General features: G+C 39.8%; 1 protein-coding gene across 1 annotated transcript; it reads right to left on the bottom strand.

Moving 5' to 3' along the window:
• Positions 1-2159: 2159 nt before the first annotated feature.
• On the bottom strand, positions 2160-13481 carry xkr7 (XK, Kell blood group complex subunit-related family, member 7). Its single transcript, XM_034240219.1, has 4 exons — positions 13465-13481; positions 11759-11958; positions 8228-8447; positions 2160-7719 (listed from the first exon to the last, which is right to left on the bottom strand). Exons 1-4 carry the CDS (start codon positions 13479-13481, stop codon positions 6912-6914), a joined length of 1245 nt encoding a protein of 414 aa, XP_034096110.1. The 3' UTR covers positions 2160-6911.
• Between the last annotated feature and the right edge of the window lie 1378 nt (positions 13482-14859).

Below are 14859 nucleotides of genomic sequence, written 5' to 3' on the forward strand. Positions count from 1 at the left end.
ACATCTAAGAGTCAGTGTTGCTCGGAAACAAACTGTCAACGTCAGGGGCAAACTACTAACTGGAGTTTATCCCAACGTATGCAATACGATGCAATCTTCTCCTTCCATTTTTTTTCACTTTCATGCACTTCTTCAAGATATTTTAGCAACACATCTCAGCGTGATCAGGTCCTATCCCATGATGTCCCAGCTGGCAAGCGTTTTAGCATCTATTGTTATTAAAATAAACCAGTAAGTACATTTGTTTCTTGTCTTCTGAAAGTTAGTTTGGCTACACACACATTTCATCCCAAATAAATGCACATACACATCAGTATACATGTACAGTACTCACCTGCTCTTGATGTTCTCACACCTTTGTGCACACACATCAATCAGGCTTGTGTTAACTTCAAAGAACATCAGACCTTAAAAAGTGTTGGCGCTGCGTGAACTCTGTGTGTGTGTTTTTGAAAGTGTGTGTATTGGAATATTAGTGAATGTATGCATATACTTCTGTGTGTGTGTGTTTGGCACATCAGTGTTATCAGGGAAGCAACATCCTTAAGAGACCGCAAGTTCAAAAGCATACATGAGGTCTGACACTAGAGGAGAGGGAAATAAACATGGAGAGATGGCAGGTGGAAGCAGCGAGGAGGAGAACGTGAGGGAAAAGATGGAGAGGAAAAAAAGGAGGAATAGAAGTTGGAAGTAAAAGGGGCTGGAAGGGGAGATAAAGATCAAATAAGGGGGAGGAAGAAGAACACAGGTGAGGAAGGAAGGAAAGGAAGAAGAGGAAGTCCGGTAAAAAAGGGATGAAGACTTGAAAGAAGTGAAGGATGGAAAATAAGGAGCAAGGGAGGAAATAATGAAGGTGGAATGCAACAGCAATAGCAGACAGACTAGATGAATGCAATACAACAAAACAAAACGTACAATTTAATGGAAATCAAAGGAAGGAATTAGGAAATGACTAAAAAAGGAAGGAGGGGTGAGACAGATAAATCAAAAAGGATGACGATGAAATGAATCAAAGATCGAGAGAAATACAGGAATACCATAATGGTTGTGGACGGAGACATCAATACATAGAAAATATGTGGTACAAGAAGTAAGGAGGAATAAAGAACTGAAGGGCTGATGGCAGAATAGTCTAAGGAGGTAGTGAGAGGAAAAATAAGTTAGAAAAAATGGGGGAAAAATGAAGAACAAATGGATTAAAGTGTGAGGGACACTCAGCTCTGATCCCCTTCTGTCAGCTATGACAAAAAGAGGAGAAAACAGACTGAAAACAGTGAAATTACAGAAAAAACACGTAGAGGAGAAGAAATATAGAAGGATGGATTGTTGTTTGGTTGCTGGATCTCCAGAGACGCCAAATAAATACCAAACCCTCAGGATGGATGATGCTGATGCAAGAAAGAGAGATCAAAGGATGTTGGTTTGAGGGAGAGATCTTGTGTTGTCGCCTCGTGAGGAAAGAGAGAGGAGGGCTGACAAGAAAGAAGAGAAAGGGGGCAAAAGAGGAGAAGGTTGGTGGAGCTCCAGCTTCAGCTCCGCCTCACACCTGAAACTCCTCGGTACAGTCCAAACATACAGGAAACCATGGTGGGTAAGAAACAGAAAGGATCCTGTCCCAGTGGAGATATAATGTTGGACAAGAGTGAGGGGGGTTTCTAGAACCTGTTGGATTCAAATTAAGTAACAAAGACAATTCTGAATTTGAGATCAATCTAAGTTTGGCAACTATAGCGCATTGTTTTATGAGTAACAATGTCAATCGAGCACCAATAAACTGACGATTCGTACACGTTTTTGCTCACAGACAGGTAACTGAAAGTGATTGGCTGAGACGCCTGTCAAGCCAACCCCTAAATATCATGCTTTCGGCCTAACAATCGAAGCAATCACTGCAGTGGCAACACCTTTTCTAAAAAGGATGCCTGGACATGCAATAGCTTGATTTATATTGCCTGTTCATTAACATCATGTATTCAATGGTAAAATAATGATATTTGTTACGTTTAAAATGGAACTCTTTTGTTCCTGGAAGTATAAAAACAACATATTTTTTACATTGATAGTCTGCATTGGCATCTTGATTTGTTATGGCACCAAACCTGTTTTCCAGAACAGTTATTCACTTTTCCACAGCATATACACTTTGAAGGAACAAATGCTGCCCAAAGCACGTTTCTTTTATCAACATAATAACAAAAACAACACATTTACAACACATTTAGTTAATTTTGCAAGTCACGAAATGTGCCAATTGTTTTCCCAATTGCAAATCCTCACACAATACTCCTTTCATTGGATTCAAATGTTACATTATCAAAAGCCAAATAGGTAACAATGTAGTAAACGTACAAGTTCAATTTATTGAGTAATTACTGTCCCATCTCTGGCCGTGACAGAAAACGCAGACACAGCGTGTATTTCGACGGCTGTTCAGCCATGTTTACTACAGTTTTGTTCCCATCTACAGTTATCAGCACAGCTTGCTGAGTTTTTTTGTTTTTTTATAACAGCGTCATAGATATTTTCACCACTGGTTTATTTTTCTGCTCGATCACTCAGAGGATGTTTAAGCAGCATTATCAAAAGAACTTAGAGCACATCCTCATACTGTACATACAATACATACATACAAACCAAAGCACACATACTCATACATACACATCCTAGTATAGCGCCACTCTGGTATATACAGATATATAGAATGAGTTAAAAAAAAATCTATTTTCAGTTTTTACATCTTAATATAAGAGTCATACCAAAGACATGGCCACCGAGTGAGTAAACAATAGATACATAGATATAAAACAAATACAAAAATAAACATAAATACTTGCATCAATTAATAAAAGATGATTTGAGTTTTGAACTCACTTACTTTTTAACATGTTTTTGCTCAAGTTGATATACAGTATAACCAGCGCACCACTTTTAACGGTTATTTTACCTCAACGACAAAGGACTGATTTATTATCCAATCAGAGAAAGAGAAGCTTCGCCCTTGGCCTCAGACTGGGTAGTTCACATATGCATTATCTGTACATTATCATGTTTGACATGACATAATCAGTGTCGACATAGAGGCGTTGTTTTCAGCACCATTAACATTGCAGTGACTGTCACCACTGTATCAACATCCACAAGTTCAGGTAGGACACAACACAGTCAGGATAATACAACTATAATTACCAAGTTATTACCAATATTCATTTTTTATTTGTTATCCTGATTTCTGATATTCCCGTTACCACCAAGCAGAGTCAAAATGACACACCAGTTTCCCTGCAAAGGAGACCCACATCTGTGTGAGGAGAGCTTATACTCTAGACCTTTTGTCCTTGCCTTCATTGGGAATAACATCCACAAACGTGTTGAGGGACAGAGCGTTTATACACTTGCTTCTAACAATGCTCAAGTTTGCATAATGGTCACACTGTATACCCAGTGATCCTTTAAAGCATCAATTGGAAACATGAACAGTGCAGGCAGGGCAGCAGGTTTGGAAGACAATCTAAAAGAATATTAACTGTTGAGTAGCATCCTTTATTTGTTATTTATTATGTTCTGTGAGCTGGGGATGATTCACACCTAGCACATACACGTTTTAATTCCCGAGGTAGATTTAAAATCATGTAGGTAAGTATATAAATAATTATCATGTCCGACCTCAACCCTGCTTGCATCACAGCCGCTTGTTAAAAAGCAAGTATACAAACTGCTCTCAAACCCCGTTTCCAATGCATGCTATGGCTCAATTCGACTCAACTTGACTCACTTTTGGAGCGAGGCGTTTTGTTTTTAGTTTTGTAGATCAGCTGTTGTCCGTAGTGACACACGGGAGACTCATTGAATTTCGATTGAGTGAAAAAAAGAGGATTGCTATGACGGTACTTTGTTGCAACATGCTAGTGCTGTTTCTTTCAAACCAATCAGTGGTCTTCAATTATGTAACGTCAACTTTTATTGCCGTATGCATGAAACCCCGGCTGAGCTGGTACCAAGTATTGTCTTCAACTTTCCTTATGGCAAACCAAAAATAAGTGAGTGGATAAGTAGAGCCATACCATGTAGTGGAAACACTGCTTAGTGATTTGTTCTTCTCATTAACCTCAAGTACATACGTTTGAAAATGCTTTGCTTGGGAGTCTTTGACACATCAAAATATACATACGCATCATCAGCATTAAAGGGATAATTACACCCGCACTGGATACCGCACTGTTTGAGTTTTGAGAACTTTATGACCCAAAAAAGTAAACTACGTTGCCCAAATCATGTTCTTGTTATTCGCCGTCAGGTCGGAGTTGGCGAACAGATTTATACGTGCTTGTTGTTGAGCTGATTTTCTTAGTTTTTGCACTTAAAATGTTGATGGTAAGCCTGCACCAAGTTTAAAAAGGGTAAGGGAAGTGTCAATATTTAAGTTGTAATGCCATTTGTAGTCATTGTACTTGATAGCAGGTTGTTATGACTGTGCTTTAATATTTTGGGATTTGTGCTCGTGTCAGTCAACCCTGAAGTGGTAACCCCCTGAACATTGGCATCTTCTAAATGCTTGATGGTATGTGATGTAAGAATCTTGGTAATTCAGCAACTAAGTTTAATAAACAAATAATTTCATGAACTGAAATCATACACTGTCCAATGCATCTTCAAACGTGTTTAGATGAACATGCTTTTTTGAGATAAAACCAGGATCACATGGGGAATGTAATGCTCTTGGGAGAAATGCTTTTGAGTGCATTGCTAAAAATGCTAACACCTTCTGCTGCCTTTATCTAAAACAATCACAACATTGGTTTAAATGTTTCTGGGATGGACTTAAAGAACTCCCACACCATAACAAATCACAAGTCACCTTAAATGCACAGACTAACGCTAAAGGCTTTTAAAGAAAATAATGTATTTTAGAATAACTTCAAAGAGAGACTGCCAAAGAGAAATCTGATGTGTAATATGAGAGAGGACACATTAGCATTGAGGCTAGCGTTTTGTGTGTTCCTTCACTACTGGTGCTGACCATGCTTGACTTTCTCAGCACCTCTATGTAGCTGCTTTCAAATAGTAACACATTCACATTTTTAAACTTCAACCTCTGAAGTTAGTTGCAGATAAGCTCCACTGAATTAGTTCAAGTTGTGGCTCCTCTCTTCAGGGTATCACAACCCTAACCCTTTCAATCACAGTTTAAAAGGAGCCAAGATGGTTTCTCATATAATTTTTCAGTCAGTTGACAGATTATGTCACTCAAACCTGAATCTGCCAATATCGACGTTGAGTCAAAGGCCTGTATATGGTTTTCGTTTTGTAAACAATGTCATCTCTCAAGAAGAGCAAACCATTGTCAACTTTCTATCTGTAACAACATATAGCAGCTTTTGCCAACTTGCTAGCGTTTAAAAAGCAATCCTGGTTCTTTGAGCTGTTGTTATCAATTTCCTTGTGTTAACTGCTTACTAGATGAATCCTAGTGCTGTTAGGATGTATCCACGTTTTAACAAACCTTTCGAGTCCTCAAGGTTTGTTGACATGGTTATAAGCTAATTTCATCAGCTTCTGTTCTGTCCAAAAACAAAACACTGGAAAATGTTTTCATAGCATAATGAGGTTGTTCATGATTCCCTTCATACCTTTACATTAAATGTTTTCCAAGAAAAATGGACGACATTTAGACTCTAACGAGTAAATGAAGCTTCTTCATCCAAACGTCATTCATCACCTAACTACAGCTTATTATAATAGCTTATATCTGACATCTGTATTTATTCTACTATACATCACAGGCCTGTTTGTGGTGAGTTACAGCATGCCATATGATGGGAGCCAATGCAGAAGTCATCCACTTTACATCCAGACCAGATTTATATTCCCAAACAAGTCCTTTCTCAGGTTGTGGGGACAGAGCAGCTGGGATGCAAACAGTAGGACTTTTGCGATGGCTTTTTTTTTCAATCACATATGGATGGGTGACCATTATCACTTGAATCTCAGGCTTTTTCAGAAACCATATGGACTTGTGAGCCTACAGTATATTTAATGGGTTCTCTTGGTGTCATGAGACTAAAGTTAAATGTAAAAGAGTACATTTCTCTTTAGACACCACCAACAGAATGCTTGTAGGTTTGTTACCGAAGTTTGCGAGGGACATGCAACCGTTTGAAACAGGATGGTACACAAATGTAAAATGTTATCCCTCTCTCCTTGCTAAATAACAACAATTATTGATACAAAATCTATAGACTCAATTGACATTGAATTATAAATTTGGAGGTACAAAGAAATCTAGACGCCTTGGCTAAAACTGGGCTAAATGTGGTTGAAACAAGACATCTAAAGCAATATGTTTTGGGTATATATTATATTGGGTAGTGAGCCCCAAATGTAGGTCATTGTCTGAGTTGTCATCAAACCAAATGATTGCATGTCCCGTGCAAAGCCTCTCAGAGTTCCCTGGTAAGTCTCTGCAGGCTCTCTGTGGCCCACGGCTCATGTTCATGCAGCAAACTGTTTCTCAGATATATCAAACTCCACAACTTCATCGCTCTCAAGTCCTTTTACTCCTTGTTCTGACCATGCAGGATGAAACTAAATCTAACATTCCTTGGTCCCAGGATGAGAGATTACATTTCTCACCAAAGATTATCCCAGTTCAGTGTTTCTCCATTTACTTCCTACGACTCATTCATGCTACGTACTCCTGGACTGCGCCCTAAGGGGGAGAGCTTTGGTCCCAGATTGCGCCTCACATTTTACAATCAAGTTTTGACAACCTCTTTTTTGAATGAAGAGTTGCCCGACACTCTGTGTCTCCTTTAACATGCTGCTCCTGGCATAGGTTGTCCTGGGATGAGAACTGATCTCTCGGCTGAGCCTTGGTCCCAGAATTCACTTTTAAGTTTAAAGCCCCTGCTGGCTTAGACAGTTGTCTCATATTCTAACACCTCTTTGCTGCCCATCATGCTACACCTGTACTGTATCCTGGGGCTGACAGCTGACGTGGTCTCCAATATCAGAATGGTCTTCCGGAGGCGCCGATCAATAAAGTGTGCATCCCAGGCTGGGTATCGCTTCCTCGGTAGGTCAATCCGGATCACAGGGCCTTCTTGGGCGCGGGATGATGAGGAGGTCCTGTGAAGGAGTGCAGGAGAGGATGAAGGGGAAGGACGTACCTGGAAGACAGGAAGGCAACTGTCCCTATCTCTGTCCTTGTCTCTCTCCCCTGGAACCGGCTCCCCCGTGTCTTTAGTCCTGGGGAGGGTCCTCGGAGGGCTGGTAATAACCATGTCGGTTTGCGACCCTTGGGATGGGGTGATGCAAGAATCAATGACTCCCACTACGCTCCCCGCACCCACCACACCCTCATCCACACACCCTCCCCACTGCGTGCCCAGCACTGGCCCATCAGGGTGCAGCCAGCAGTAGTACACCAACATGAAGAAGGTTCCCAGGGCGAAGCTGCAGGCCACCAGGCACACCACCACCAGGGCGGAGGAGTCGGAGGTTTGCTGGCCGCGGTACGTGTACCAGGCGGCGGTCAGCGCCACGTTTTCTGCCAGCGTCACAGAGTAGTAGACGGTCATACGAAAGCGACTCTGGCCCTCTTTGACATTAAACCAGCAGAAGATGTAGATGATGCCCACCACCATGTTGTAGATGATCTCCTCCCACTTGGACATGCAGAAGTCGGTCTCACCTTGGATGATCCAGAAGGTCATGACACACCTGAAAGACAAAACTGTAGTCAGCTCCTGTGATTTTTATAATGACAAGAATAATGTGTTTACTTAAAATACTTTTAATGACTTTGAGGTTACACTAGTTTCACAAAGCCAGGCCATTCCTCATCTCAAAGTAGATAAAGTCTTCCTCCAAACATTATTATTTTGGTATTTATTTTTGTTGTTGTTGTTGTTGTTGTTGTTGTGTTTCAACATCAAATAATCTTTCAGTATTTCATAAATTCCATTGCTCTTAAGGCCCCTAATTTGGAAAGAGTCTGCATAAATAAATAATCTCCTACTTCTGCTGTAAACCTGCTGTTAAGATACTGTACAAGATGGCAGATATTTGTTAAATGTCAATTCAGTCAATGTTCGCAGAAAATCATTAAATCATTAACTCAAAGGATAAAAAAAACCTCTGATATCTGTTAAAAATGTGATATAAAGTGCTAATTCTAAACTTGTCGTTGTGGACCCAGACTCTTTGCATGAGGTCACTTAGGGCGCACCAGTGGCTGACGATGAATATGCCAAAGTAGAGCTGGAAGACGGAGGCGAAGAGGGCAAAGGCCACAGTCCTCGCCCCGATGGTGAAGAAGTGCCACAGCATCTGGGTGATCACGGCCTTGTAAGACATCGACAGCTTGTCGTCGCGGGAGTCTCGGAGAACCTTCTGGTACGAGGCGATCATCCAGGCCAGAGAGACCAGGGAGGCCGAAGCCGAGAGACCTGCAGACACACAGGAAGAGAGAGACAGAGGAAACAATTATGAGGCAAGGAGGGGGGAGACACAAATAGAAATACATTTGCGTGATGAAGGGGGAAAAGAAAGAAAGATAGAAAGACATTGACATTGACATGAAAACCAAAAAGAAATACATGATACCATAATTGTTGGGCTGTCAACTCTAATCAGTGACATTGTTAGACAGAATTATATCCAAAGTTTTGCAGATATATTGGTATTTTACATGTTGGCCAATCAGTAACAAGGAAAATGCAGTACACAAGTACAATATATTTGTAAGGTAGATGATGCAAGTGAGTCCTTGGGGAAAAAGAACCTTGGGAAGACCATGACAAAAATGATAATAACTCAGGGTCAACTTACATGCTTTACATGCTCATTCAGAATGACCCAGACCAGTCTCTACTGAAGTCAGACGATCGTCAGCCCGCACATGTAACTGCGAGCCGCCCAGAGCGCAGATTAATGCATTAAACATTCATGGTCGTTAATCATGCAGTTTTGTCTCAAATTAGCCATGAATCACACGAGAAGGCATTAAAATGTGAGCAGGGTAAGAGCTGCATGGACTTTGCATTTTAATGTAATTTTCAGGACCCTGGGGTTTTTAATGAAGACACCAAAGAGAAGTTGAATATTGCTCGCATGTTGAGACTTACTGAAATTTGATTTAGTTAACTGTTGAAAACCAGTTTCAGCTTTGAAAACGACTAGTTTTAGGTCAAAATGGTGTCTTTTAACAGGAAACAAGTACTTCTGCAGCTATGTACTTTTCCTTTATTCATTAAATGTGTTTTCTAATGGCCACATTTCTTTTTGGGATTTAAGTGTGTTTGTCAACTCCAGCTTATGCTCTTTGAGAAAAATATTTATATTTTTATTTTTTATTTTTTAAGAACGCAGAAATACAACATAAAAAGTGTTGGAAAGAACGTTTTAAAAGTTTATTTCACAGTATGGATGCACTTCATCATTGAGTTATTGGTTGCATATTTTTAAATTGTGTTTTAAGGATTGTGATGCAGGACATTTAGATATTTGTATATATATATATATATTTGTGTACCAGCATCATTCAGGAACAATTTTGACTTTCACAAAAACACAATTGTCGTACATGTTGCAAGCACACATACACATAATCCCCTCCTGCTTATATTAACATTGATAAACCCGACCTACGTGTACAAGTTAGACACATTACATGACATAATTCCAGGAGTGCAGCTTGAGAAAACATATTACAGCAGCGACAGAATAAAATAACCCAAAACCAAGAGGATTATGGGTAGAAAAAGACAGATGAAGCCTTTTTGCTTGGAAATCCCAACAAATCTCAACACTTGCAGAAACTGGAACCAGCACATGTTAAGGATTTATATTTAAGAGATGACACATAACTAATTGGCAGTACAGATAGTTTATTCATTTTTGGATGATGAATAAATCAATCAGCCAAATCAGTACCGAGAGGATGCAATGTGTGTAGGGCAGTCTGTATTGTTTAATGGACGTGCCAACATTTAGAAACATTATGTCTATTAACAGATAGTAGGTAACCATCAGGCTTGGGGAGTAACCGATTACATGTAACTGGATTATCAGGATACAACAAATGTATTCCCTTACGTCTCTATTGGACTCCTCTTTTTACTTCTGTAGCATATTGACATGAATATGATTAGCGCTCCAAAACATTGTACATGATAGGCTCAGGGGCGGGACATCTCTTAGCGGTTGACCAATCACTGCAGAGCCGGCCAGCTAACCAATCAGAGCAGACTGGGCTCTCTCTCAAACAGAAAAATAAAGCACTTTTCATAAAAAACACAAATATTAACCTGAAAATAAGCATAATAGGTTCAAGTTAAAAACATATTGATATTTATTTTCTCTTTTATTTATATGCATCACATTTGATCTTGAGATAATCCAGAAAGGATTCAGGTTACATTACTTTTATATCTTGATACTCAGATTAGGTTACTGATAACATCTTTAAACAGGTCATTAGTTATTGTAATGGAATACTTTTTTAAAGTAACCCTCCCAACTATTGTTACCGTAAATAGACCTCAAATTGTGTGAGTGTGTGTGTGTGTGTGTGTGTGTGTGTGTGTGTGTGTGTGTGTGTGTGTGTGTGTGTGTGTGTGTGTGTGTGTGTGTGTGTGTGTGTGTGTGTGTGTGTGTGTGTGTGTGCATCGATATTTCCTGTGAGCACTATAAAGGCAGAGATGGAGGAGAGAGAAAGAGAGGAAATGAGGCAAGATCATAATCAACCCTCATTTTCAAATGTCACATGGAGAGAGATCATATCTTCAGGAAGAGTTAACAAATAATTACTTTATCATACCCCCGGGGGAGAGCTGCTGCCAAAAAGTTAGGCTAATTTTAGCCACATTACAACATGTAATGTAGCTTCCATAAATTATATTATTCTACACCGAGTGTTGTCAGCCACTGTCCCCGGTGTCCTCTCGTAGCATTTTGGTGTTGAATAACTAACAAATGATGCATATCTCTCAGTGTGTAACATGTGTTTTTGTCAGAGACGTGTTTGTGTGTATTTGTGTAGCTTTTTTATATGTCCTGCAACTGTTTCCACTTTGCAATTCAAATATGTGTCCGACACTTCACTTCTCTGCCTCTAGGTGTGTGTGGACGCTGGAGGGTTGACTGTTTGTGTGTGGTTGTGTGCGTGTGTGTGTGTGTGTGTGTGTGTGTGTGTGTGTGTGTGTGTGTGTGTGTGTGTGTGGTTGTGTGTGATAGAAACAGAGAGTTTTGTTTTATTCATCAAAGGCCAAGCTTCTTGTGTATCTTGCAAGGAAAGCATAAATAAAGCATAGACTATCCTACTGATATCTGCCCATCACACACACACACACACACACACACACACACACACACACACACACACACACACACACACACACACACACACACACACACACACACACACACACACACACACACACACACACACACACACACACACACACACACACACACACACACACACACACACACACACACACACACACACACACACACACACACACATCATTCTGTCTAATTACAAAACTTGTATCCTATATTTATAATTTTAACATCTTATTTTTATATATTTTTTCAACGATATCAACATTTTACTCAAAACATTCATTGTCGTAAAGTGGTTCAAATACTCTGGTTTCTTTGCATCCCTTGTTGCTCAGTCTGACTTCATTATATTTATATTGATAACTGATGTGTCACACCTCTCACAGTGGGACAGGAAGTGTGTGTGGCTCACCTTGCAGAGGGTGCACGATGTTCCCGTGGATCATGATGCTGAGCTGCAGGACGAGCTGCGGGGCGGACTTCAGGAAGGCTTCCAGGAGGCGCAGCATGGTGATGTCGGCGCTCTCGAACATCAGCCGCCAGTGGAAGTGGTGGAGCGGCCCACTCCTGTGCCAGCGGCTCTGGGCTCCCAGGTAGAGGGCGTGGATGTACCTGAGGGCGACAGGAAGTCATGTTTAATAATGGTGCTTGTGCTCTTTCTTTCTTTAATCACTCAAGCGTCTCCATGTATCAACATTTCATTTTTCAGGAAGTTTCCAAAGGGGAAATGTGTGCATTAATCTTCGCCCTGACGATTTATTTATTTAAATTTTCGGTTGCAATTTGAACATTCAGATCTTCTTCATGCAGAAAAAACTCTTTCAAACACAAAATAATATGGACAAATCTCAGAATCTGCAACATGGGACCAAACTGAAAAGCCATTGGCAGCCATATGCATCTTCAGAAATAAATAAAGAGATCATTAAACACAGGTAATAATAATGTTGGTGCAAGGGTATATCATGACTAGGGATGGGTATCGTTAGGATTTTATCGATACTGATACCGATACTGCTTATCGATACCGGTATTTTTCGATACTCTTAGAGTATCTTATCGATACTTTTTCATAATTTGGTGCTCAAAATCATAGACATGATTACAAGATGTGAAGATTAAACAACAGTCATTTTATTGTAATTTATTATTTGTATTTATTATTTAATGTAACTTTTTCAATGTCAGGTATGAGTGTGTTTGACAGTGTGTCTCTGGAAGGGGGTGGTAATTAGGGGCAGTTCATAAATCCATGTAAACATGACCATTATTCAGTTAAAACGAGACGCTGCGTGCGCACCTCCTAAACCGGAAGCTCCGGTCGGCTAACCATAATCTGTTTATTGCGTTTATTATTTATAAATGTAATGATCGATTATCAGTAATAATTTTAAAGTTACACAGAGACATTGGATTAACCGTTTTTATGCCCTTGAACACAACTTTTGATCACAAAACAGCAAAGGTAAGACATCATTATCATCATGGCTAAGTAAAGTGAAGTTGTTTTCTTGCTCATTCCTGGCTGCTAGTTCAGTGAGTTTTGGTCGTACAGTGATGAGACTTATACCAATGGAATCTGGGGAATCTCAGCTTTCATGTGATATGTTGTTTGTGTCGATAAAATGATATAGAAAAGATCGCTTTTGCTAGTTATGTGCTAAAGTAGCCGTTAGCCCTGTTAGCCCCGTCAGCCCGTTTTACTAAGTGTTGATTTAGACTCTTGGTGTTGGACTTCTGTTCCGTGTAGGTAAAATGGTTAATATCGTCTGTTAGCTGAGTTTCTTCCCGTTAAGTGGGTATGCATCATTAATAGGTTGTTAAATGTTAAGAAGCCTTGAGACACTGTTTCTAGCAAGATGTTGCGTCTGCCCCTATGGTCTGCCCCCGGGAGTCTCACAATAATAACAGCGCTGTTAGGAGAGATGACGAGTGGCATTAACAATGGCCAATCAGAGTTGTACTCAAACCGGATACGCCCACACGGGGTTCCCAACCAACCAGAATTGTTTGAACTAAGGAAGTAGCCTAATTCATATACCGATAGCAGCACCGTTTGTCCAGCGGCTTAACGGTATACCAATACCGTCCAATCAGGTACCGGTACTGACTTAGTACCGGTTCTCGATACCCATCCCTAATCATGACTAACAGTGAGAATCTCTGTTAACTCTAAGAGTATTTAATAATTATGTTTACAAAGTGTGTATATTAAGTAGGAATCATAATAATCAAATAAATATATAATATTATAAATATATAATATATGTAGTTATACATTTTTTTAATCCAAGGTACAAAGTGCCTCATAAAGGCAGTAAAATTAAAAGCTGAAAAGTCCTAAATCATGTTTTATAGAAGAAAAAACAATTTGGTGGCTATAGTATAACACCAATATAGTGGAACAAGTTAATAATTGGGAAAAGACGAAGATTTTTAGTGGAAATAAAGGAGAGTGAAAAGGAAATGATATCAAGTCAAATCAGAAAGGCTCTCAGATAAAAGGATGTTTCGAGAAGGGACTTAACGGAGATCAGTGACACCGACCTGTTTCCTCGGGCAGATTGTTCCAGAGCCTCGGGGCCCCGACTGTAAGCACTCTGTTCGCTTTAGTCTTTTAGCTGGGCCCTCAAGAACAAAACACGATGAGAAACCTCAGCTGGAGGATCTTTTTATTTTATCTAACACCTCGGAGAACTCATTGAAGGAGAACTATAATGCTCAATCAGCAGCTACAGAAGAATACATTGCTATATCAATAAAAAGCAATACAAGCAAACACTGTAATGGTCAATAAGACAAGCTATTAAACCTTTTATGTTATGTCCTTTTAAGTTTTATTCAAGCATACTCCAATTATGTGGGACAGAGTAACATGCAAAACAGATCTTCTTAACTCTCAGCTTCAGATCTGAGACGCATCAAGAGCATGCTTCAGGTACACAGTAATATGGTTCCTGGGACATTCACCAGGTTGTTTAGCTGCAAGTCTTCTACTGCATCTACAAGTGGTTTCCACAGGGACGTTGAAGATGTCTCGTGCTAAGTTTGATCGGAAATTGAACAATACTAGATGTGGAACCAAGCAATTAGGGAAGGGAAGAAGATCACTCTCCGAACTCAAAGTATGTACCAGCGCACAAACACAGAGGCCATTCAGAGCTTTACGAATAATCAATACATCATATCATACATGGTTTTATAAATCCAATAATCTTCAGATAACTTTGTATATTCAGAGGAACTGGGAGAAATATCGAACAAGCAAATACAACTAAACTGAAACGGTACTTTAGTTGATATGACCCTTTAAAAGAAAGAAAAAATAAAACATTTCGACGCAAAATAATTTTCTTGCAACTTTTTTCAAATGTAGGAGATTTACATTTTCCGGTACCGTTACGTGTGCACCCTCGGACTTCCATAACACAGTCTGCTGTGCCTGTATGTATACAGGGAGTCATTGTATTATATGATTGTGATAAACAAAATAATACCACTCAGCGAAGCTTT

This window comes from Gymnodraco acuticeps, unplaced genomic scaffold, assembly GCF_902827175.1.
Source record: "Gymnodraco acuticeps unplaced genomic scaffold, fGymAcu1.1, whole genome shotgun sequence".
Lineage (NCBI taxonomy): Eukaryota > Metazoa > Chordata > Actinopteri > Perciformes > Bathydraconidae > Gymnodraco > Gymnodraco acuticeps.